Raw genomic sequence first — 26,960 nt, 5'->3', positions numbered from 1 at the left:
ATAACCACTGTGATTTGGGGGTCAAATATATTGTAATACCAATTAATTAAGAGTAAGGGAATCAGAAATAAATCCTTAATCAAAAGTAATTGAAACCAAGGGCAAGACACCAATGTATCAATTCTTAAACTATCATGTTTTACAGAGATGGCTGTCATAAGGCCACCCTTCGCATTTCCGGATTGTGAGGGTTCTGCTGCAACATTAAAACATTGGTAGCCATTCAAACCAGGGGACCCCTTGCACCATGTCTCCTGGAAACAGGCTATATCGGAAGATTCTACAAATCTTAACCATACCGGGTCCTCTAGCCTCCTTGACAGACCAGCTATATTCCACAAAATCAGGCGGAATAAGTGGCCATCAATCATACTATCTGGATCCTCCGTATGTGTAGAAGTTTTGACTGAGTTACCTCGTCAGCTCCCAGGGTTGTTAACAATGGGCTACTACCTGAAGCCAATGGGATAGATTCTACCTGGCGGGGCTATTTCTTTCACCCTGTGGTGAAATACCAGCAGACTGCATCCAAATACCTGTCTGACACCCACTTGGAGTTGGTGGTCAGTCCACCATCTCCAAACAACTATATCTGTTCAAAGTAGGAATTCCTCTCCAGTGGCCCCTAAAAGATGGATCCTGTATGGGATAACTATTGGGATTTCCTCCCCAATCTGCCCTAGTAGTATATCTAATGGGGTTACTGCCCCAATCCTCCCACTCTCTATCCAAAGCTCGGTGGTCTACTCTTTGCCAGTGTTGATCATAACCTAAGTCATTGTGGGTCCCAGGGGGATAAAAAAAAAAGGAAAGACGCTTTATACCTATCTCTTCAATAGTGTATCAGGGACCCCATGAGCAAATATGGTTCACTGTACAGGGGTCCTTAAAATTAACCAGTATGCAGTCTCCCTCAATCAATTTCTTTCCATGGCCCACCCAGGGGACTCTACGAACTGTTAAAATCTGGCTAGACTGATAAGATGGTAAAGGACGATTCTTATTGAGCCAGTGTTGGACCTTATTCATTAATGCCCAAGGAGGTTCATCTGTGGTGTCTGACAACTCGGGAACACCGGTCAACACTACCACAAAGGGACTAGCCTCAGGGGGGAGATTAGCGGGAAATCTATTGTAAGACATTTACCTATAATGGTCCCTGTTATCATTCTTTGTCGGTGCTATGGGGGTATTGCTGATCACCTTATCCTGAACAACAGGGTATTTGGATTTTTCAGTGGTTTTCTTCTCTGCTACTGCTGCTGTAGCAGGAGATTTCGATATTGTTTGCCCTGCAGCCACTACTTTTGTTACCTGTGAGACAACAGGTTTATTTGTTGACAATTTAGTTCCCCCTAGTTTTGATATCTCTTATGTTAATGGATCTTTCCTTTTGGAGACACTAACTAGTTCGGCTAATTGTTTTTCAATACGTAGCAAAACAATTTCTAAAGGAGAGATGTAGGATTTAATTAACTCACCCACTCTTATTAGAAGTTGGTTATCTACCCCTCTTTCGATTTCAATTTCTTTTCCCTTTTCACCCCCTACCGGGATAGTTAAAATATCAGTGGGCATGTTTCCCGGTGACTCACTTGTAGCAGGATTTAGTGAATTATTGTTCCTGTTACCCCCCTTCTTCTGTACAAAATTATTTAAATTATTTCCCTCGTACTTTGCGGTCTCATGTATCTTTTTTGACCTTTTATTTTTCTGTTGGTTCCTTCTTTTCTTAACAGCCCCCTCCCTCTTTCCTCTCAAGTGTCTTGTTACCTCTGGTGTGGTATGCAGTGATAAGTCTGGGGCTTATTCCAGCTCCAGGCTAATTTGGGAATCTGACAAGCATACCGATGCCGATAAGTCCACCACATTTGGCAGGCTATGTACGTCCGCGTAAACCTCTATCAGAGGGGATTTTCTGGTCTGATCAGGGGTTTGGCAGTAGCTATATTGCCCAAAGAAGATCGTTTTTGGAGGGCAGCAGCTAGGTCTTGAGAAACTCTACGTTCAAGATCAGCGATGCCTTGGTCAATAAAGGAATTCGCCTTTATCAGAAAATTATCTATGAGTCCTACTATCTGACCCCCTTCAGCCGCAGTTTTACTCCTGCTACCTCGTGTGGTCATTGTCACTAGATAGAAGGTACTAAACCAACAAGTTAGCTATATGAAAGCAATATGCAAGAGTTTTATACAGGAGATAGGAAGACATGCACACAGGACTTTATAACATAATATCAACGAACTTAGGGGGAGGGCCCGGTCCGGTCTTACTCGGACTCTAACGGACTCAAGCGGCCCGCCCTTTGCCCGGGCTTAACCTGCGCGCGGTCCCGCGTCGTAGGAAATTGATGGAATCATAAGGAGGCAGGCGGGGGCGTGTCCAGTGCGGGAAGAGGCGGCAGGTGTTGAGCAAATGGCCTGCTGGGCCTCGCAGTCCCACAAAGTCAGCAGCAAACTTGACCCCGGTGTCAGGTGAACGGCGCCCGCGAAGCGGGGGCCGTGAAATGTCTCTGAAACACCCTCACACAATCCTCTTAATCAGGAGAGTCAGCCAGGTGAGCAAACGAAGAAAACGGGGGCAATCATTATTTGATTATTTGGTGGTATCTTACCAGGTGTTTGGTGTTTGTACTCAATTTGAGGTTATGAGGACGGTTGTATGTGATCACAGTATTCTATCGGTGGCTATTGACTAAGAGTTCAAGGTGCTCAAGTCCTGGAATACCAGAAATGTCACTATTATTTATAACAAAAACAAATCTGTGTACTTTTTGGTCAAATAATAATGTTGAATTTGGCCTCTTATATTAAAACAGAGAGTTTAGGCTCCACTGCCATTTCACCAGTCAACCCTATCCCTCTACTTGAGGAGCAGTTGTTCGTATTTTCAACAACAAAAATAGAACTACGAGTGCAAAGCCCTCTGACAGTATCCCCCGGGTGGTAAAAAATGTAAACCAGGATATACATTCCTTAGTAAGGGAACAACTTGAAGCTGCCATCACTATTGAGACAAAAGGAAATCAATTGGTTGAAGCATGTAAGAATTACATTGAAGGCATCTAAACGAAGGAAGGAGGAGGACCAGAAATTGATTACGTTGAGACAAGCTGCCTTTTCCGGTGAATCGGTTAAACATTGGTCTTTAATAGCCAAATAGTGTGAGTTCATATTTAAGGCTGAGGCCATTCCTATATCGGACAAAGAATGGACCCAATATATTTTGCAGTTCTATGCCTCTAATTCTAGCTGTAGGATTCCATTATAGTTCAATGATGAGCATATCCTTGGACATATATGGCCTGACTTCTCATGAGGAGATAGAGGACTTTAGTAAGGCTCAAGGACCTTCAGGTGATGGGCCCGGATAAACTTCTGATATCTTATTAAACAAGAAGTTTCCGGATGTGTTCTATTTCTGTGTCCAGTGTTTCAAAATTGTTACCTGCTTGGGGTTATTCTGCCATCCTGTAAAGGAAGTGCTGTTGTACCTTTATATTAAAAGGCTCCTAAAACCTCTCCTGCTAGTTTTAGTCAGCTTGCATTAGTGGATGTGTTTGGGAAATTGTTCGCCTAGAGTATTCTTCGTCACCTTCAGGACTGGGCATTTGGTAATAACATTGCTCCTGTTGAGCAGGCTGGTTTTAGCAAGAACTGTGGAACCTTAGGTAATATCACGGTCCTATAAACATTGATTGAAAAGTACCCTGTGGGCAAGGGCATGTTTTTATACTATGCCATTTTTGATTTCTCCACCTTGTTCGATAAGGTTGACAGTGAGATGCTGTGGAGGAAACTGTCCACACTGGTAACTCCTGCTCATTTGCTTAGGTTGATCATTGCCCTGCATTCTTCCACCTGGACTCAGGTCTTGATGGGAGGGAACTGGGTGCTTGTCCAGCAAAGTGGAGGCATAATGGCGTGAAGCAGGGGTGCCCACTAGCGCCCCTTCTTTGCTCTCTTTACACCCATGACTTACCATGCAGAGTTGGACAGACTAAAGGGGACCCACCTAAACTAGGATCAATTAATGTTGGTTGTCTACTCTATGCTGACAATGTTGTTGAATTGGATTTAACACCAATGGGATTACAGAGACATCTCTCTGATGAAAACTTTCTAAAAATGCAAATCTCTAAGAGCAAAATTATGGCTTTTGGGTTTCGGGGGTGTAGAGCTAGGAAGAAATTAGACTGGTTCTTGGGGAACAATAAGCTGGGAGTGATAAAGATGTATCCTTACCTTGATAGAATTGTTTCCAGTAATTGTTTAAATAAGGATCATATCAGTCAGTGTAGAAGTAAGGCATTATCTCAAGCCTCAACCATTCAAGACTATATAAGTGTTGTGGGCAAAGGCATTTTGCCCATGTTTTGGTGGTCTAGAAGATTAAAATTCGGCCTTCACTGAGTTATGCTTGTGAAGTAATGGAGGAGCGGTATTGGTTGAGTTTTGAAGGATGTATTTTGCATCAAATCTGTAATTAGAATTTTGCCGCTGCTCCTCCTACCCTCCAGCATGAATTTGGCTCCTTTCTTTGAATGTATTTGCTTTGGCAGCTGATTTATAGTGAGGGAACAATTTACTGAATAGGGACTCGGGCTCAATATGTACTGCACTAAAATATGAGATATTCGATAGCCAGAAGGGAAGAAGTGCCCTCTTTTCACACTATATGAAAGATCTGGATATGTTTGAAATTGATCAGAATGAGGTGGCACCCCGAGGGGTGGCCGAGGGTGAATACGTTGATTATTTGCTCATTCTATCTGGCCCTCCTCCGGTCTTCCGTGATTTCTTTTCGTTCTTTCTTCTTCTTCTGTATTTCGGGTACTCTTTTTGGGCGACAGACACACTGCTAGGGGGGGGTAGGCCGTGGCCTCTGCATGCGTGTTGGGTGGGGGGAGGTGGGGGTGGGTCTTCTTTTGTCCGTTTCAGTTCCTATGGGCCTTATTTTTCTTCTTCTTCTTCTATTCTTTTCTCCTTTTTCCCTGGGTCATTGGGTGGATCGCTGTGCTGTGGGTAGTGGCTGCCGTATGTTGTAATGTTTGCTCATTATCTCTCCTGTCCTATTCATCTGCGGCCGATTGTTTAGCTGATACTGATTGCTTAATGCCGATGCTGAAAGTTGCCCACTTATGTCCTAGACGGTTTATTTTGCCTCTGATCCTTCTTTGTTTCTACTATTTTGGACATACTAAAAACTTTAAAATTAAACCTTCACTTCTCCTACTTCCCGGTGGCGCAAATATTTCCAGTGTAACTCGGTTTAATCTTGCTTTGCGTTAATATGCTGCCGGGTCGCCCAATAGCTTGCTACTGTGATTCAAATGATGCCAAGGCCGGCCGGATGGTTGTAGGCCCGTATTTGTTTGACTAAATTGTGCAATAAAGGTTTTCAAAAAAAAAAAAACATCTGTTTATGTAGCTAGCTGGAAAAGGGACATAGTGCTTTGTGCTCAGTATGCCTGGAATGAAATTGCAGTTGAGAGCATCATTTGTAAAAAACCTCAACCGTATGTTCTATGGAACCTTCCCCATGGTGTGCGTAGAAGAACTTTATTGCTAAGGTTGATTTAAATATGTGATATTTGTTTGTCTTCTCTTACATTCATTATGACGTCAGTTGTTAAGACCATTGTTCATAAAATACAATATAACTTCGGCAATGGAGGCTCGTCAATGTCTCTTTTCCTCACAATTAGAAAGACACACTGCACAAAAATGTTTACATTTTTAAAACATTTCCAAAATATCTTTTAAATATGTTTGAATATTGCAATTTTATATTAATTGTATTCGGCTTTGCACTTTTGGAATAGGGCATTATAGGTCCCTTAATGATTGTGTTTTGCATAATATAAGCATTGTGCTAGTATTGATCTGTAAAGTTGAATGAGTTTCTTTTTTCCCTTGTTGAAGTTTTATTTTGCTATTTTGCACTATTTATTTGCTGTACTGTACTAAGAAAGTATGGTTTTCTGTATTGTCCAAGAAATTATAATGTTTAACTGATTTTATTGAGCATTTCCCTTTTTGCACTTTTACTGATCTGGGATTTTTTTTTAGAGGAGGGTTTTATGCCGAATGGCTTTCTTTTGCATTTTTATTATTCTGAATAGTTGATACATTATGCATTGTTCCTTGCATAACGTATGCTCGTATTTATGTGGACCTCTTTGAGTTTCAAATAATAGTAAAATACTTGACTTGGCGACACTCTGTCACTCGCACGGAGGAACCGCCGCTGTTTGCCACTGCAGTGTAAAATACCAGTTGAACGATACGGTAATAAGAAATCTGACCTGAATTATTTCTATATATTCCAGATCCAGAACCATTCCTCATCTTTCGCCATGGGGAATCTATTTTTAGGATAGACAAAGAAGGGACCAATCAACAGAAATTGGCAGATGTTGGTGGCACCGGAGCCTTCCTCGATTTCCACTACAAGGAAGGCTGCGTCTATTGGGTGGATTCTGAGGAAGGAGTTCTGCAGCGAGCCTATCTGAACGGCACAAAACAAGAGGTACTAATGCATGGACGTGAATTCACCAAAATGCCAGTGGTAGTGGATGTGACTTCACATGCCCATTGACCTTTACTTTCACTCACACATACACATGCTTACACACACACACACACACACACACGCACACACCCACACACACACACACACACACATATGCACACACTCTGCCTACACATACACACACATTCACACACTGTCTTACATAAACACGCTCAAAACTGCAAGCACACACATACATACATTTAAACAAAATTTTACTTACCTCAACTGCCAGAATTTTTTTTATTCTCCAGCTGTTTGTACTCCACTTTTTAAATTAAGACTATAGCACATAATGTAATATTATTCACTATTAGTATAATACACAATTGACAAAAAATAAGGGGGCATATACCAAGCAATAGTGATAATTATCGCTATTGCTTGGTTAGAGACAAAAATTTATCGCCGACCTGCGGCGATTTTTATCGCAGATAAACCTTGGTATTACCAAGGTTTATCGCAATGCGATAAATATCGGCCGCAATGCATGAATATCGCTGAAAAGTCAGCGATATTCATGCATTAGCGAGCTAATGCTCTTAGCCATGTTATCCACCTCCCATTGGATAAAATGGCTAAGAACTGCTCAGGGCAGGTGTTAGCTTTTGGAGATATTGGCGCTTAGCGCGAATATCTCCAAAAGTTGGTAATAGGAGATAGCGATGTTAGCGACTGTTTCCAGTCGCTAACATCTTGGCACGCCCAATTTGCATGTCATTAGTGATAAAAATCACTGACATGCAAAGTGGGGCCCAAGATGGTCGCTATCTCCTACTAGCTGTCGCTAACTGGTGTTAGCGACAGCTAGGTAATAGGGAGATAATTTTATCTCCGCTTTCTTGGCTTTTAAAGCCAAAAAAGCGGAGATAAACCCCCTTGATAATATGCCCCAAGGAGAGTAAAGCTCCCACAAACGTCCATTAAGATGACTGCTTCTGATCCTGGCACTTATTTTGCCACTGCTGAGGCTAGGGGTCGCAAAAGCAGTGACAGGGGTCACAGCAGCGAACCTTGGCCACCCCTAAATTACGTCCATGTGCTATTGCTGTTCTCTCAGGAAGTTTTGCAAGGTTGATGTCAGGACACACTGCTCTTCATACACACTGTGTAGTCACACCATGTTCCTCCGCCATGATTTATTGTTTGAGTTGTGATGCTGACCTCATCTCTGTTGTAGTGGTGTGAAATCAGAGCTGTCAGTGCTGCAATCTAGTGTCTGGTACAGTGGGGCATTGTGCTTGAGGTTGAGTTTTTTGTTGGTTGCATTTTTGTTGACTCGAGAGATGAACTGTTATGTGGCTGGTGAGCTGTGAATAGGTGATCTTGGTGTGCAGTTGGGGTTCGTTTATTCTAGTGAACTTGTAGGTATTTGCCAAACGATATCAGGTGTAGTTTTGTGTAACGTGGTGTTATGCTAATTGAATCTATGCGTCTTATTTTGTGAGGCCTCCAGATGTCTTGTATGTGTTGGTGTTGATGAATTGTGATGTTGAGAGTGTGGTGAATGTGTCATAGGTATTGAATGTGTGGTTTTGTTTTCTTGTTTGATGTTGGAGTCAATCAATCAATCAAAGACATTTATAGAGCGCACTACCTACCCGTAGGGTCTCAAGGCGCTAAGGGGGGGGGGGGGGGTGCCGTTACTGCTCGAACAGCCAGGTCTTGAGCTTCTTCCTGAAGGCGAGGTGGTCTTGGGTCAGGCGCAGGTCGGCCGGGAGGGAGTTCCAGGTCTTGGCGGCCAGGTAGGAGAAGGACCTTCCTCCTGTTGTCGCTCTACGGATGCGTGGGACGGCGGCGAGGGCGTGGCTGGCTGATCGGAGGTGGCGTTTGGGAGCGTAGAAGTTGATTCGGTTGTTGAGGTAGCTCGGGCCTTGATCGTGTAGGGCTTTGTGTGCGTGGGTGAGGAGCCGGAAGGTGATTCTTTTGTTGACGGGGAGCCAGTGCAGGTCTCTCAGGTGTCCGGAGATGTGGCTGTTTCGTGGGATGTCGAGGATGAGTCTGGCTGAGGCGTTCTGGATCCGCTGGAGTCTCTTCTGGAGCTTGGCGGTGGTTCCGGCGTAGAGGGCGTTGCCATAGTCCAGTCGGCTGGTGACTAGGGCCTGGGTGACGGTCTTCCTGGTCTCCGTGGGGATCCACCAGAAGATCTTCCGAAGCATGCGCAGGATGTTTAAGCACGACGAGGAGACGGCGTTGACTTGCCTGGTCATGGAGAGGGAGGAGTCCAGGATGAAGCCCAGGTTGCGTGCGTGGTTCGTCGGTTTGGGTGCGGTGCCCAGGGCGGGGGGCCACCAGGAGTCGTCGCAGGCGGAGGGAGAGGAGCCCAGGAAGAGGACCTCCGTCTTGTCTGAGTTCAGTTTCAGGCGGCTGGTCGTCATCCACTCGGCTACCTCTTTCATCCCTTCGTGTAGGTTGGCTCTGGCGGCGGCGGGTCGTTGGTCAGGGAGAGGATCAGCTGGGTGTCGTCGGCGTAGGGGATTATGTTGAGGTTGTGTTGGCGTGCGATGGCCGCGAGGGGGCTCATGTAGACGTTGAAGAGGGTAGGGCTCAGCGAGGATCCTTGAGGGACGCCGCAGATGACTTCGGTGGCCTCTGACTTGTACGGTGGTAGGCGGACTCTCTGCGTTCTTCCGTCGAGGAAGGAGACGATCCATTCCAGTGCCTTCTCCTGGATTCCGACGTTGCTGAGGCGCTGCACTAGGGTGCGGTGGCAGACCGTGTCGAAAGCTGCGGAGAGGTCTAGGAGGATGAGGGCCGCTATTTCTCCGTTGTCCATCAGGGCTCGGATGTCGTCGGTGGCGGCGATGAGGGCGGTCTCGGTGCTGTGGTTGGCTCGGAAGCCGGACTGTGAGGGGTCGAGGGATCCGTTCGTCTCGAGGAAGGCGGCCAACTGTTTGTTGACGGTCTTCTTGATGACTTTGGCTGGAAACGGGAGTAGCGAGATGGGGCGGTAATTCTTGAGTTCGGTGGGGTCTGCTGTGGGTTTCTCGAGTAGAGCGCTGAGTTCGGCGTGCTTCCAGCTCTCGGGGAAGGTGGCGGTGTCGAAGGAGGTGTTGATAATGTCCGGCAGGTGGGGTGCGATGATAGCGTCGGCTTTGTTGAAGACGTGGTGAGGGCAGGGGTCGGTCGGAGATCCGGAGTGGACGGAGTGTTTTGCCAGTAGTGTTTATTCTGTTCAAGGAGCGTGGTGTGTGGACAGTCAAAGTGATATGTGGTTGGTAATGGTAGGTATATGGTTAATTGTGGATTGTGGTCAGTTATCTGTGTTCATTTGCATGTCTGTATAGTTGTGCAAGACATGTTGTGTGGATGTTTAATGGTTGTCAGTGTTGCGTTTGGTATGTGTTGCGGTAGGGTGTTGTTATGTTATGTTATGTTATGTTATGGACAAAATGGTAGCAGTATGGTTGAGGTCTGTTCTGTGGATTGGGTGTGTGCATGTGTGTAATGTTGAAGAGCATAGTGTTATGATATTATTTTGTGAGCTGTTATGATATGTCATGTTGAGTTGTGTTTGAAGCCTCAGGTTCAGAGGATGGTGGAGTGTTTTAGCAGTGGTACAGTAGTTTGTGAAAAAGGTGCATTGGGGTAAGGGTTGTGTTTACACATTGCTAAAGTATGCAGTGAGAAGAGGACTTGACACTGCAAACAAACCAAGGCAAAATCTTAACATATAGCAACTTAGTGGAGGGCTACTGATATTTTATATCAAAATTAAGTATATTTTTCAAGAAATTCTATGATAGGGAAACCTTATACAAGACAGTGAGGTTGGAAATCTGGACACTTAGGGGCATATTTGCAATACAGTGGTAAAGCGTGTCGTTAAGCCAAGAAGGTTAACAACATGTTTCGTCACTTTAGAAACACAGGGCTTCACCATATTTACTAGAATGTAGTGCAGCCCTGCGTTTACCCCTGGCTGGTGCTAACTTTAGCTGCCTAGTGTCAACGCAGGCACCCTTGCACCCTAGTGCAAGGGTGTCAGCGTGCAGGGGAAGATTGTTTATGTGCAGGAAGGTATTCCTTCCTGCACATAAACAATCTTTAAATGCTGTTTTCTGACGTCTATGTGTGCTGATTAATGCAGCATACATAAAAGTTGCAAAATAGCATTTGTTCAAAATGATTGTTTATGTGCAAGAAGGGGGACCTTGCTGCACATAAAAAATCATGGGCAATTTGCTGTGTCTGTGTGTGCTGCCAAGGCAGCACACATGGAACCAGCATAAACAAGAAGTAAAGTATTTCCCCTAGTTTTGCCTGTTTAAGACCAGTTTTTCCCGCTGCCTCCTATCTACGATGCCCTTGTAAATAGGAGGCAGTGTCAAAATCAATGGGTGTTGAGGTGGAATGCCCACCGCAAGTCCCATCGCCCTCCCCTTTCACACTAAATACACCATGAAAAGGGGCCTTATTTACAAGGCAGCGTTAAGCCATGTTAAGTGGCTTAACGTTGCCTTGAAAATAAGGCAAGGCCCCTATCACCAACCCAACGTCACTGAAAGTGACATTGTGATGGCGATAGGGGTTTGCAAATATGCCCCTTAGTTTAAGATGACTGTTCTCTACAGTAAACTGGGTAGGGAAATCTGGTGCTGGGTGAAAGGAGAGAAATGCTTGTTCAGTCAAGTTATAATGTGCATTTGTCTTATTTTACAGAAGGTAAATGCAGTGGGAGCAGGGATTGTGGGATTCGCAGTGAACTGGAAGAATCACGTGATTCTTTGGGCTAACCATCTCAAAGGGACTATTGAAGAAACCACCATGAATGGAGAGAATCCCAGAGTCCTTCTGAGTGGGTTAGCACACCCAACAGGGGTGACAGTGGACCCCTTGGAGAGGTAAGCTAAGTATTTCTTTGTTGTCTTCCTTCACAGTAGACACCTAGGAAGAGAAGGAGCTTAATAGCTTTCTGCAAACCTGTGTCCCACATTGTGAAATTGATCACTTTGTTGATTATGTCTTTGCTGATGCTGTGATGGTCTTATTTTTCAATGAAAAAGTATGTAGTAACTTGATTGCGTCCAAAACTGTAGAACACTGAGAGGAATTCATTCTAAATGTAATTAAAGCAGTTTAACTCTGTAGATATTGCAGTTCCTAACTTGTATTGTTCAGTTGGTATTCCACTTATGCAAATTTAGGCATACACGATTGCTGTCCTCCACAGGCCTCCATTCCTGCATACGCAGGCATATCCAGGAAGTCACAAAAATAATTCCTACCTCATTCATATTAAATGTACATCAGAAGGCCCGCCTCATTTACAGTGGCCCTTCCGGCATACATGTTTTGTGGTCGCCACTTTACGTTGCGACAGATGTACCAGTAGCATCACAAAATGGCCATTCACTGGGAGTCACAAAAACTCCTGCCTTATTTATATTAAATGGCAACCTATGCCATTTAATATGAATGAGGCAGGAATTATTTTTGTGACTTCCTGGATATGCCTGCGTATGCAGGAATGGAAGCCTGCGGAGGACAGCAATCGTGTATGACTGAATTTGCAGACATTGTATGCCTACATTTATTTTTTAAAGATGCACATGTCCCTCCAAAGGACAAGAGCTTCTTTTAAACATAAAATTGGGGTTGAGTGTGTGACATTGCGGAGAATGCAGTGATCCGTGATGTCAGTGTCTCCCCCCATCCCTATGCTAAACACACACATTTACAATACGTAGGCTTCCACATGGGCAGCTTCCACTTACAAATTAGTTACCACCCACCTCAGAGAGTTGGTATCAGATCAGTGGTTTGTGATTTCAATTGTGGTCACAAACCATCCATTGTGATTAGGGAGGAATAGGAGAATGTCTTTTTCATGCCCTCCTCCTACCGAATTGCAGTCAGTAGCAAAGTGCATTTTGGGAGTCAGAAAGTCTCCGACTTGCAGTATGTATATTATGGCTTGCTATTTGGTGGTCACAAAGCCAGTTATTTCGAACATCGCAGGCATTGAGACCGCAAAAAGTTTGATTCCTCCGGCTCTAAGTTGTCTGCTCTATAAACAGAGACTCTATGTTACTACAAGGCTGTGATGTCTCTCCTCAGGCTCATCTTTTGGTCATCAGAGGGCGCAATCTCGGCTGTGAACCGAGTGAATCTGGATGGGAGCAGCTTGAGGTCAGTCTACAGGACACCACAGCAAGTGAATGCGCTGGCCTTGGACCTCATTGACCAGCGGATTTACTGGACGCAGTATAGTCATGAAGAGCAGGTGCCAAGGATTGGATCGTGTAACTACAATGGAAGCTTTTTGCACATGATATCGCATTCTGGACAGTAAGTTTTATGTCATCAGAAATTAAACAAAATGTACTGTATGGTAGTGTCAAGAAGTCATCCTTTCACTAGGGATGGCAGTGGGTAACAGTCTGAAAGTTTCCACATAGGAAACATCCTTCTCAGCGCAGCGTGCGGTGCCTTTACAACGCACTCACTACCACAACTGCAAAGTTAACACCCATACCTGTAGCATGCAAGTCATTACAACGACTTGCTTTACAGAACACATTGTTGGACTGGTGTTGGCTTTTAAGTCCCACACCTTCTCTACTGATACACTGACTAGAGTTGGAATATAATTTTATACTATTCCACAGTCCAGCAGCCCCTAATGCAGGTTGTTGTAACAACTTTGTGCTAAAGGAACGCGTGGTAACGACTCAGTCATGGTAGTGACTGCGTTATTAAGCTACGCGTGGTTTAGGCATAAGTGGTTCAGGCATACAACCTTTCCACATAGATGTTTTGCTCAACTACTATACATTTTTATTGTGATTTTCATCCAGAGAAGCCTTACTAGGTGGATCACCATTTAGAAGTGTGCACATTTATTTATCAGAAAATCACAAATATTGATAAAACCCTTACCTGGGAGACCATAAAAACCTTACCCAGGAGTCCGACAGAATGTTTATTTGTACTCCCTACAATCAGAATGTTAATTGTGCTGGCCCTTGAACACTGATTTACGACTTCCACAGTGCAGATTGGCAAAACAGCATATTAGCCAAACTGTCAGTCACCGAGAGAATTTATAGAAATGTTCCTCTTGGAGTGACATTCAACTTGAAAAAAGAATAAATCTGTGTGTAGAATTGACTGGAAGAAAGTTTAATTTCATGTTTTTTTAAACATGGATCGCCTGTTGGGGCTGAGTTCAGTGTTGTCTATTTCTGTGCAATACATAGTGCCATTTTGCACGTATGTGGCAAGAACAAATGTTCTAAATGTAGAGGTAAGGTGAAATAATGACATACCTCATGATCTACTGTATAGTACTGTGAGAACAGATACTTCAAGATGTTGTGTCTGCATGTGAAAACATTCTGTTGTGCCTTACCAGACGTAGCCGAGTTGTCTTTCATGTATTATTTTTATTAACTTCTTAGTTGCAGGATGATAAATAAGTACATCGGTACATCGGTATATATGTCTGGCAATCCTTATACTCCAGCCTCTTCAGTTCATACACCACCAGGGACAGCCTGCCTACTACTCAACCCACCTCCAACTGTAACCACTCATCCACCCAAGCACCCAAGCATTACATGCATCACAGTCACACCAACATTCCAATATCAACTCTCACCCTGGCTGAGCAGCCGTGAGACAGCTAGGCTAGGAAACATACATAAATAAAATCAGGATATAACATTATCCCCCTCCTTTTAAATGAAAAATGTAAAAGAAAACATGAGAATAGCTATAAACAAAAATGTACAAGCAGAGAAAAAGTTCAAGACTCAGGGAAGCAGAACTTAAATACAACTTCGCAGGAGTCTGAACACTAAAAAATCATAAAGGAAAGATAACATATTGACAAGCAATATTAAACGTATCCTCCCCAACAAAACATTTCAGAAAAACGTAAGTAGAAAGGGTAGACCCACCCTTAGACAAACACCCATGAACACAACTATCGGGTGAAACCACAAGTGTAAGGGACAAGACTCAAAAGACCAACCCTGTTTAAGGGTGTGAAAATAATGTACATGTGTGACACAAGGTGACAAACTCAGAGTGTAAAAGAAGTGAAGCGCGAGGCGGCTTTCACACCCAACAAGAACACGTGAGGTGCAAGGCGGCTTACACACTAGACAGCATGTGTGGCGCAACGCGACTTACACACAGTACAGCACCACGTGAGGTGCAGGGCGACACACACAAGACAAACAGGAAGTGTAGCACATGGCGACTTGCTCACTAAATACGCAAGAGGTGAAGCGCAAGGTGACTTATACACTGACAAGACTAGACGTGTAGTGCATGACGACTTACACACAATCACCAAACACAGAAAGAAACGTAGCATAAGAACCACAGAGAAGTGGGGAACTACCCACAAGAACTAAGACTACCCTTGCGTAAGGGAGTGCAGTTTAAAAATTTAACCAAACTCCATTCCCATCCCTTGTGTAAAGGAGTGTAATGTGACCACCACACAATTAAAGACAAGAACCTCCCTTGTACAAGGAAACCTAAACTGTGGCATCACTAAAACGAAATGCAAGAGATGAACAATACAACAATATGAACTATAAATCATGCAAATGGAAACACTTTTTGTGCATTTTTTAAATTTTAAAACAGTAACCCATCACCGGTGAGCGACCTCTCACCCGAGTTATACTACTCTGGGTTCACTCTCGTAATGTGTACCCTAGCACAACATACACGTCATGTCAAACACATTGCGATATTCACCCACGTCTGTATAATGCTTGAACACACAATTTGTTGGAAGCTGAGACAGGCACAATCAAAGCATGTATACTGCTGAGAGCCCTAAAACAATGTCAACCTTCATTACCTCAAACTTGCATGACAATGTCACATGGCCCCACAGCATCCAGATAAATTTGCCTTAAAATGTGTGCAACTGCGTTACTTAATCTTGCAAGGAAATTGACTGTCATACTATGTAAAAAAAAATGACCACCAGAAAATGGAGCTTTACCAAATTGTTCCTGGACTTCGGAGTGAAAAGAAGTGGAGCAACCCACCAGGATCATGGAACGAGCACGGTCTCCAAACAAATCCGTACTTCATTTGTGGAAGAATATGCGGTTGGCCAATAACTCCAAAGAAAGCTAGACTCCAAGGGACATTTCATAGCCCCGGTGATTGCCTGCAGCCTCCAACCCCAAGATGGAGGCACATTGAGGCGCAGGCGCCAGAAGGTTTACGGCGCGTGCCAAACACTGCCACACAGCAAGATATTACGTAGTGGAGGGGTACCCCATCACAGATGTTCCACGAGGAACTGTTCGCGTCATCAGACAGGTACGATTGCAAGCGCTGTAAACAAATTGTAGCCCCATTTTAAAAGAATACACACGCTCCTAACGGCCCACAAACTAGACCGGCCTCAAAAAATAATAATTCACATACTGTTGTGGCTAGCGGTAACTGTACGAAAGCTAGCACACAACCAGATCACTACTCTGGCCCCACTGGTGTCCACGCCATAAGACAGAGCCTATCATGCCCCATCCAAATTTCACCTCTGTGTAGCCACTCGTCTCATTGAACTCCGATGCGCCATAGAAACAAGCTGTTCAACTCAGCTGACATCCCAAAGAAGTTAGCGTTTATCACATTGTCCAGAAGAAGTAAAACGGAGCAACACGCATAGACTTTGGCAGTCAAATGTGGAAGAAACTGTAGGGTCTCAGTTCAGTCATCCACATGAACCAAAAACAATATTTGAAGACCAATAAAGTATGTATGTCCAGACTGTGGCTGTCCGCTTTAAAGACTTGTAATATGGAAAACCTCTCCATACCAGGTGAACCATCCCTAAGTGATAAATGTCCAAATTTGTGATGTGGAAGTAGTTTGTCTCACACCAATTACTCACTTGGATCACAGTCATTTTTAAAAGTCCAATGGAGCATGTCCAGGCTAGGGCTGTCCATTGACAAGGACACTGGTGGGGCTGGCTTGCCTCTTACTCCATTCTTGACACTTGAATCTGTGTTCCTGTAGTTTTTTTGGGTTTTAATTTATCATGACCATACTTGGTCCAGGTCGTCGCCAAAATATGTTGTGCCTTACCAGACGTAGCAGTGTTGTCTTTCCTGTATTATTTTATTAACTTCTTAGTTGCAGGATGGTAAATAAGTACATCGGTATATATGTCTGGCAATCCTTATACTCCAGCCTGTTCAGCTCATACCCCAACCCCACCAGGAGCAACCTGCCTGCTGCTCAGCCCAACTCCAACAGTCACCACTCCTCCACACAGGCACCCAAGCATTCCATGCATCATAGTCACACCAACATTCCAATACCAACTCTCATCTGGCTGAGCAGCTTGGAGACAGCTAGGCTGAGCAACAGACATCAATACAATCAGGATATAACATATTCCCTTACATCTGATGCAAGGGCAGCATCGTTCTACACCTCTAAGGCCCTCTATACGAGTGGGACAATGATTACCGATATGTGGGGAAACCCCTCTAACTACACATAACAGAATTATACATTTTACGTTTGTTTATTGCACTTGGTACATACCGGGTGTGATAAAATATGCATCCCCCATGCTGGGTTCTAAAGCGTGAAAAATACCCTGTACATAGGACATGGGTCGTGTGGGTGTTTAGTATTAACTTTCCAGTGCCAATATATTTTTTAGCTAAACAGAAACCTTTTTATCTGGTCTGATAAGCATGCACACAGAATCACATCTTGACAATGCAAGGGATTGTCGAAAACCCCTTTTTATAACCTGATCATTCATTGTTCATCGCAAGTTCAATACATGCATAGATTCGTAGGTTAGGCTTAATTTTTGGTGGCCCTTACAACAATCTTGCATTCATTTGTGATTATAGGTTCTACCACCTAGCCCTGAGGAACACCCAGAGGAAGTAATTCTACAAGGGGTTAAAACATCGACACCACAACATGTACATCCACATTCACATTTGAATCTAGTTTTTGATTAAATCTAATTACGGCCTTAATCTATATGGTGGTTTATTTGTCTTTGCTGTGTAATCGGTGCCAGACTGGCCGTATCGGCCACCGGGCTGGTGGCCAGAGGGGTGGACGCAGGTCTTGTACCTGTGGGGACCGGTTTCGTTACTGGTGGCCGGTTTTGCAGTAGTGCTGCAATATCAGTCCCCAGTAACAAAAGCAGGAGTCAATGCTTTTCACTAGCGCTCCCTCCCTCGCTCCCGGGGCCGGTCGAGCAGCAATATGCCAGGGCTGGTTGCTGTTCCCAGCCCGGCCGTGTGTATAATCACCGTAAACACACCATTCAGTTATGTCACGGCTCACTGTGCCATTCACTTGTGCACTGTTATATGAATACTAAATGTTTGTATTTTTCGGTCTGTGCATATGGCTACTTCTATTGAAACTCATAACAGCTATTTTTACTGTGCACACAATTTTGTTTTGCCTACGAAGCAAAGGGTGTTATGGCTTTCTCCGAGGAGAACCATTGTTTTTAGATTATACATAGCAATGAAATCAATAGACTATTTATTGATTTGGGTATTAGGCATTGTGAATTCTGTAGTATATATAGGCAGTAGGATGGAAATACTAGGTTAGCAACTGAGATCATTCCCTCAAACGACAAAGGTAATTTATTCCAAAAGAGGCCTTCAAAGCAGTTAACACTCTACCCATAATTTCTCTATTTACGACCTCAGTCCTACACCTGGTAGCATTTATAAAGGTTGTCCTTCCAATCCCACCAATGGAAACACTAAAGACGTTTTGTTTGAAATGGGATTCCTGTTTGGCTGAGGTATGCACACAGGCCAGGCAGGAATCACCACTCTAGTCAGGATAATCTAGAAACACACTAAAAGATAACCACCACTCATCCTCTGGTAGCTTGCCACAGACCAGTCAGGCTTATCCAAAGAGACAATGTGTAAAGTATTTGTGCAGAACACACACACACACAGTAACACAATGAATACACCACAAACGGACTCCGGACAGGTTTTGAAAAATAGATTATTATATTCTGAACAAAACAAGACCAAAACAACAAAATTCCAATGTACAGAAGTTGAGATATTGAATTTTAAAGGAAAAAAGGCAGTAAAGCTCTTAGAAGCAAGTAGCGCTAAAAAGGTTACTAAAGGTTGTGCTGGACCAGGGCAAAGTCAAAGTTTGGGCTAACCGTGATGGAACGCTGGCCGGCTACAGAACCCACGCAGGCCCTGGTGAACAAAGTACCTTTCCTGATCGCACTCAGTGAGGTGCCTCAGTGTCCAATCCGGAAGGCAGAGGATGGGTTATCTTCTCCACACAGTGAAGGTGATGTGTCACTTCTTGAGATGAGTATCAGAGTCGAGAAGAGTTGAGTGATGTGCTGGAAAATCCTACACAGTCGAGGGGATGCGTCGTTCTCACCAAGCTGCCGTGGCCGCAATACGCAGTCCGATGCGTCAATCTCAGTAAGGCAAAGAACTGGTTCCGAAGCAATGCGCTGATTTTACTCCCTCAACTGGGGCGATGCGCCGGTCTTGGTACAGGAGATGCATTGAAATCTCTGTTGCAAGTATCTGGGCCACTTCCAGTAAGCCAGGCACTGGAGCAGGGGTAGAGACTTTGATATCCCTGAGTCTCAAGCAACAGGAGGCAAGCCAACAAGCCCTTAGAGATTACTTCGATTGAAGGCAGAGTCGAGCTCTTCTTCAGAAGAGAGCAGCAGGAAGCAGGGAAACACACTAGATCAGCAGTTCAGTTGAGTCCTTTAAACAGCACAGCAATTCTACTGGCAGAGCTTCAGTTACAAGTCCAGCAGTGTCCTAGTTTAGGGGGTCAGAGACCCAATACTTATACCCTAAAGTGCCTTTGATATGAGGGAGACTAAAATTGCTCTCTGAAGTGCACAAGTATCACTTTCAACCCAGTCCTGTCTGCAAGGCTATCTGTGGGGGGTAATCAGTCCTTTGTGTGGAGACAGGACACTGCCTATTCAAGTTAAGTGTTAGCAATTCCCTTCCATCTTGCCCAGGCAAGGCTATCAGAATGCAGATGTATGTAGATGGGTACTCAGACACACCTAAACTTTGTATGTTGTGACTGTCTAGAAGGAATGCACAAAGTGTACCTGTCACCCATCCCAGATGTGTATTGGAGACTGACTGTCAGGCACACAGAACAGTAAGTGCAGAGCAGTTTCCACTTTCTAAAAGTGGAATTTCTAAAACAGTAAAGTCAAATCCAACTTCACCAGTGAGAAGGATTTATCATTACCATTGCAACGATATTAAACAATTAAAAGCCACTCCTCTCTGATCAGGAATTACAGTTTAAAATGTATTAAGGAATTCACAATGCTAGTCTATGAGAGGGGCAGGCCTCACAGTAGTGAAAAATGAATTTGGGTGTTTTGTCACTACCAGGATATGATTAATCATACATGTCCTACCTTTACTGACATGGCACCCTGCCTTTAGGATTACGTAAGGTGATTTTAATGTAATAAAAGAGGCGTTCAAGGCTTGGCAAACAGCTTTAAATTGCAAATCGATGTGACAGTAAAATGCACACACAGTCCCTGCAGTGGCAGGCCTGGAACAAGTTTGAAAAAACGTATGTGGGTGGCACAATCAGTCCTGCAGGCCAACTAGATGCATTTAACTTACAGGCCTTGGGTATATGGTGTACCACTTTACAAGGGAGTTTCTAGTAAATAAAATATGCCATTCAGTTAAACACCAATATCACCATGTTTAGGGTAGAAGCACATGCACTTTAGCCCTAGTTAGCAGTGGTAAAGTGCTCAGAGTCCTATGGCCCAAGAAGAAAATCAGCAAAAACAGGAGGTAAAGGTAAAAAGTCTGGGGGAAGACCACTCTAAGGATGCCAGATCTAACACCTCTCATTATTAAAATACAGTCTGAGACACTCCTCAACTGCTGCAGCTCCAACAATAGTTGCAGAACTGAAATTAATGGCTGCTGTATATACTCAAGGGTGCCACCTGGTTACAATTGTATAAGATGCTCTGTGCCTCCCACTTGTATACTCTATTGCCTCATTGCCCCATGCATGTGCACTGCCAATGGCTCCATCGCTAAGGCAAAGGGGAGTGGGGAGAGGGGGTAGTTCTGCCTTGTACCCCATAAAATACACTAGCCATCTGATATGCACTTCCTGGACCTGACACCTGTCATGGGATCTGCATATAACAAGGAGACCCAGCTCAGAAAATCAAGAAAATCAGGACTAAATCCTATCTTTTCTAGTAACACCCACATATATTTGCAGTCTATAGTGTATAAAGCCTTTTTATTGCCCAAGGCAACCAATGCTCCTTCAATATTTGAGCCCGTGCGGTGTGCGTGACATGAGTGAGCCTCCGAATATTTGTGAGGGGGCTTCTCGTTGGAATGAAGACATATGGGTCTACATGCACCAACAAAACTATCACTTCCCTCAATATATTGGCCATTACTTTTGTTAGACCTGGCATTTAGGACTATAGGCACTTTACCACTGCTGACCAGGGCTAAAGTGCAAGCACTCCCTGTGTAAAATGTAATGGTAATTGGCTTCTCCATGATTGGCATAGCTGATTTACCAGTTAGTCACTAGAACAGTGCACTGTGTGTGCCCAGAACCTGTAAATCAAATGCACTGATTGTGCCGCTCACATGGGTAGCGTTGCAAACATATCTTAGACCTGCCTCTGGAGTGTCCGTGTGTGCAGTTTTAAACTGCCATTTCAACCTGGCAAGGGCACCCACTCATCAGGCCCAAACCTTACCTTTTATCATATGCAAGGCACTCCTAAGGAAGGCCAAAGGTAGCCCCTTGGGCATGGTGCAGTGCAATTAAAAGGTAGGACATGTGCTGTTGTGTTTTACATGTCCTGCTAGTGAGATACTGGTAATTTCATTTTTCACTACAGCAAAGCCTATCTCTCCCATAGGTTAAGAATTGAAGCTGCATTGTAACATCTTACAAGTGTATCTTCCAATTGAGAGCTGATAGAAATTTGGAGTTTGTTATCTCAGGGCTCAAGTACATATTTTAGTAAAGTTGGTTTTTAAATTGCAGGTCTGAAAATGCCACTTTTGGAAAGTTGACATTTCCTTACTTTAAGCACTTTGTGACCCCCACCTGTCTGCTGAATATACATATGGGTGAGGATAACAGTTGGGCTGTTTGTGCATTCACTCTAGACAGTCACATAAAGAGAGCAGAGGTGTGCCCTGCATATTCTACTGGCCCATCACCAGGTTGTTGGGCCTTCCTGAGCTAAAGTGGTGGGAGGAGTTGACACTGACACCTGCATTGGGCTGTGCCTGACCTCACACAAAGCCATCTCCATCCCCCCTGTTGTGTGTCTGGAGCCAGGTCAAGGAAAGGCAGCGTCTTGTGCACTACAAAGACTGCCCTTTGAAGTTTGTCCACTTCAAAGACTAAAATGGGTATGCGCACTGGACTTATGACCCCATATCCTCAGAGCACTTCTGGGTTGAGTACATTCTGCTAGGATGAAGAGCTGGATAGCTGTCAGGAGGGACTGCCCCTGTGCTGTTTGCTTTGCCATGTTTGCCTGCTGCTCGGCTGCTTCTGTCCTGGGAGAGAAAGGACTTTCCTTTCTACATCCTGCTTCCAAAGTCCTCTAAGGGCTTGAGTTGAGCTTGCTTCATGTTAAGAAGTCTCAGGACCATCAAAGACATCACCTGTTCTTGATAACAGCACTTGGGCTTTACTGCTGAAGGCCCTGTCTTGCCAAGTGGGCCGAATCTAGTTCCTGGGCCCTTGGAGTCAAGTGGTGTGTGCTACAACCCAAGAAAAGCAACACTGACGCTGTGTCCTGGAGCCAAGGGCACCGCTTGTGAAGAGCACAACGCACTGCTCTGACTTACACCGGAGACTTTGTTGCCAATGACAGCAACTTATTGACCCTGACATCATCATGGAAGCCGCTGACTGCACCAGAGCCAAGAGCACAGCCTGTGAAGAGCACAAAGCACTACCCTGACTCACACTGCAGCCCAACTTTACCAACACTCGCGCACCAGCATCGACTACATGCCACTGCCTGCACCAGAGCTGAGGGCACCACCCATGAAGAGCATGATGCACTTTCTGACTTGCACCGCACACCAACCCAGCTGACACCAGAGCTTCTTTAATACTGCAGAGCTGACGCCACAAAGCTTGACATTCGACCCAGTATCAACTTTGTTCCACAGTAAGGAACTGAGGCACTGCACTGGCCACCGCAGCCTCACCTCCCCTGCAGCTGTAAGGAACTGATGCATCACCTCCCCTGCAACAGTAAGGAACCGACGTAGCACCGTCCTCCAGAACACCTCACCTCCCCTGTGTTCGCAATCGCCTTTGTTTTGCACAACGCTTTCAAGGTACTGTAAGGGGGTCTGCCCTACTCCATAACCAGCCCTTGCTCCATCAAGATCGACCTGTCTTTGTGGAGTTGCCAACCATGACCAAATAGCCCTGGTTGGAGCTATTTTTGATTTCTAAAAGTTATACTTGATTGACTCTTTCAAAAGTGCCTACTAAAAGCCTTGCTCCAAGTAGGAAACAGCCGTGAGGCTTGATTTATAGATAGAGGACATGAATGAGAATGAGATGATTTTTTAAAGCGCACGTTACCCGAGGGTGTCTTAGCGCTGAGCAGATTCAGAAAGAACGAGGGAGTCATGGTTTATGGGGTGGTGTGGGGGGGAGGGGGAGAGGCCAGGTGACCTCTTTGACTTAATGTGGAAACAGCCAGATCTTCAGCTGCTTCCTAAACACCTGCAGCGCCGGCTGTGAGCGGAGAGAGTTCCATAGTTTTCCTCCCTGATAAGCAAGCGTTCTACCACCCCAGTTGGCTCGTTTGATTCTAGGGACCGTAACCATAAATGCGGAGCTGGTTCTAAGGTTCCTGCTGGGCACGTACCAGGAGAACCGCTCTTGAAAATACGACGGGCCTGTCTTATAAAGCGCCTTGTGCATAAGGCACAGTGCCTTGAAAGACACCCTTTTCTCCCCAGGCAGTCAGTACAGATCATACAGTGAATGGGATACAGGTTTGAATTTAGGAATTTTCAGAAGTTTCCGTGCTACAGCATTCTGAAGAGACTGCAATTTTCTTAGCAGATATTTAGAAGCCCCTAGATAAAGGGAAGCAATGCTAGTGTTTTCGTTGGAGCTGCCTCATTTGTTGGTGCCTCTGTGTTATTTAGCCTGGGTCAGCTTTATTCCAAGGTAGGAACCCCTACTTTAGATGATTATTGTTGCCCAACTTGCCCATGGGTGTGTACTGTCAACAGATTCCTTACTCCTTATATGTGGCTAGAGAGCAGTATCGCGGGTGCTAAAGAGTGATGAATGCATAGTAAGACATGTAAACATGGTCTTCTAGCTTGCTATTCACCTGTTGCATGTCCTCTAGCACACATAATAACATTGGTTGGGGTTTCCATCCATCTCCCATCCCCACCACCTCTATCATAAGGGCTCCATCACCAGCATATGGAGAAGACCCATCTCGCTTAGAAGAGGTGGGGACAGTGGGAGTGCGAACATCAATGGTTATTGCATAGCTGCTGGAAAGGTGTGCCAAACCAGTGCACTTCTACCATTCTGTTCCAGACCCAGGACATCAGAGAAGGTACTGAGATAATGAAGTGGGTAATTCCTTTCTTAAGAAGACACAGAAGGGGTAAAAGGGTCGACCCCACTGTGGCATTGTTGGACTTGGCCCTTTTTGCAGGGTCATTCCTGAACTTTTTGCCTCCCTCCTATATTTTTTCTGACCTGTTGTTGGCTATTTTATGACTCTGGACACTTTACCACTGGTGATCAGCGCTAAAGTGCATATGCTCTCCCTATTGTAAATTGATGTATTAATTGGTGATTCCATGATTGACTATTTTGTTTACTTGTACTTTTACAGCACTGGTTGTGCCACCCACAGAAGCAGCCTTGTAAAATGTGTCTAAGGCCTGCCATTGCAGAGCCTGCGTGCAGTCTGGTACTGTCATGCTGACTGGGCAAGTGCACCCACTTGCCAGTCCCTAAACCTTCCCTTTTCTTCATAATAGTCACCCCTATGGTAGGCCCAAGGGCAGGGTGCATTGTAAGTATGAGGTAGGACAAGCCCTGATGTGTGTGGCATGTCCTAATAGTGAATTACAGCCATTTTCGTTTTTCACTATTGCAAGGCTACCTGTTCTCCATAGGCCAGAATGGGCTGTTAGAATTATTACATTTTATAATCCTAACTGACTCAGAAATCATGGTGGAAATTCGAGTTTAGTATGCCTGGACTCAGAATGATAAAATACATATTTTAGTAAAGTGGTGTTTAACATTCTGTGTTTGCAAATACCACTTTTAGAAAGTAGGTATTTGCTTGCCTAAACCTTTCAAGCCTGCCTCTGCTAGGTTGTGTATTCCTTGTCTGGAGTTTGAGTGACAGGGCTGGTGAATTCCAGGAGACAGAATGAGTCAGCCCAGTGGTGAATAGAGAGATCTGCATCTAGATGGGAGGGAGGAGTTGCACCTGGGACAAGAATAGGACTGTGCCCGCCCCCCACAGTGCTGGCTCCACCCCCTGTGCTGCGTCTGATGTCTCTGCCCTGCACACTGAAAGAAGAGAAGGAAGACTGTCAACAAAGTTCTCCAGGGCTGTACTTGCCTTCCACAATGCTGGCTCCACCTCCTGTGGGGTGTCTGATGTTCCTGCCCTGCACTATGAAAGGAAAGGAGAAGTCTGGCAAACAGAGTGCTTCAGAACTGGTTTTGACTGGGCACAGGCCCCTCTCCCCTCAGAGAACAAAGGATTTTGGGGTATAAGTATTGGGACCCTAATCCCAAGAAATTAGATCACTTCTGGACTTACAGGACAAAACCTCTGCTGAGGAGAGGAACCTGAAGAAACTGAGGAGAGACTATTCCCAAGCTGAAGTGCTTCTTGGGGGATTGGCCTGCAGTGGTTGCCTGGCTGCCAAAGAGAAGAGAAAGAACTTTGTGTACTTTACTTTCAACTTGTGAAAAGATCTCCAAGGGCTTGGAAGAGAGCTTGCCCCCTGACCGAAGTCTCAGGACCAGTAGACTTCACCAGCCTTTGTGGATTGCTGCTGGAAAAGCTGCTTCAGTTGCTACAGAGGCATGGATCTGTGACTGTCTCTCACGACCGGCCCGGTGTCCAGTAGGCACCGCATCAAGCAACGTCCACCTCGAACAAAGCAAGCTCTAAGCTCACCGACTCCGTCCTGATGCCGTCACCGAGCCGTTGCCTGCACCACGACTGGTGGACACCACGACATGCAACGCCTCGTTACACCAACTCGTACTGGCCTGACCGACGCGGTGACTACTGCTGACTTCGAGTCCTGTGAACGCACCGGAGTTGGGCACAAACTCACACGTTTTGCGACGCACCGCCCGACTTGCACCGCTGTCCGGACTGATTGACGCCAGCTCCCGAACTCCGTATCTGTCGCCGCACCGCAAGCTGCAAGCACCGCATCGAAGCACCGTCTCGCCCTGCAACGCACGCCTTGGATCCACCGACTCTGTCAACGGGCCGCTGCCTGCACCGCATCGAGGGACAATGCGTCCTGCAACACTTTCTTTTCTGCACCGCGATGAACACCGGAACCGGCTCGCACGTCCTTGCATGCTGCATCAAGTAAAAGGTACTGTGACTGAGTCTGTCGACATTTGAGTGGGCCCGGACCGACGCAGTCTGCTGGATTTGTTAGACTCTGTGTTATTTCAACAACGCTGTAGCCAGACAGGTCTATTGACTCGCACAGAACCTTGAATTAAGCCTTTTAACCAGAACTCTTGAATTCTAATAGTACTGTGGATTCTTTTTGTCATTTATTGGGCTTGTGGTAACTCTACATAAAATATACTTATTTATATAAAACCTTGTGTGGTGTCCATTTGTAGTGTTGTCACTGGGTTTCTGTATGTGGTCACAAATGCTTAACTTACAACGCCTTTGAGATAAAGCCTTGCTGCTGGTGCCAAGCTACCAAGGAGGTGAGCAGGGGCTATTTTAGGAGCTTAATTGCCTTATCCTGCCTAGTGGAGAGGGTCCCTATTTGTCAAAACGTACCTACCTGTGCCAAATAGAGACCCCAATTTCTAACATGCATCAATCCAATTGCCAATGATGACTTCCAGATTTCTCTGCAGCTTTCCCTTCTATGCCCCACAGGCCTCTTGTGCTAGCTGCTCTTAGCTGTTTTATTGTTCAAAATGCTTTGCTAATATGTTGTGGTCCTCCCACTGAGAAAGCAGACCCCTGTATCTACACGCCTCAATTTCAGCTTAAGGCAATCCTGCCGCCATGAGCACACAGCTGTGGCTCCCCTCGCTTGAAGTGATTAAACTATACTGAAACTTTTGGT

The 26,960-nt window shown here is 45.0% G+C and overlaps 1 protein-coding gene across 1 annotated transcript in view; it reads left to right on the top strand.

Moving 5' to 3' along the window:
* The window catches only part of EGF (epidermal growth factor), a 529,267-nt gene that overhangs the window by 127,879 nt on the left and 374,428 nt on the right, over positions 1-26,960 (top strand). The window contains exons 2-4 of the mRNA XM_086961608.1: positions 6,332-6,531; positions 11,236-11,417; positions 12,634-12,864. Of these exons, the coding sequence (XP_086817734.1) occupies positions 6,332-6,531; positions 11,236-11,417; positions 12,634-12,864 (613 nt within the window). The remainder of the gene's footprint in view (positions 1-6,331; positions 6,532-11,235; positions 11,418-12,633; positions 12,865-26,960) is intronic.

The sequence above is a fragment of the Lissotriton vulgaris genome, chromosome 3_1 (assembly GCF_964263255.1).
Source record: "Lissotriton vulgaris chromosome 3_1, aLisVul1.2, whole genome shotgun sequence".
Classification (NCBI taxonomy): domain Eukaryota; kingdom Metazoa; phylum Chordata; class Amphibia; order Caudata; family Salamandridae; genus Lissotriton; species Lissotriton vulgaris.
The sequence above is the reverse complement of the archived record's forward strand: the minus strand, read 5'-3'. Positions and strand labels throughout refer to the sequence as shown.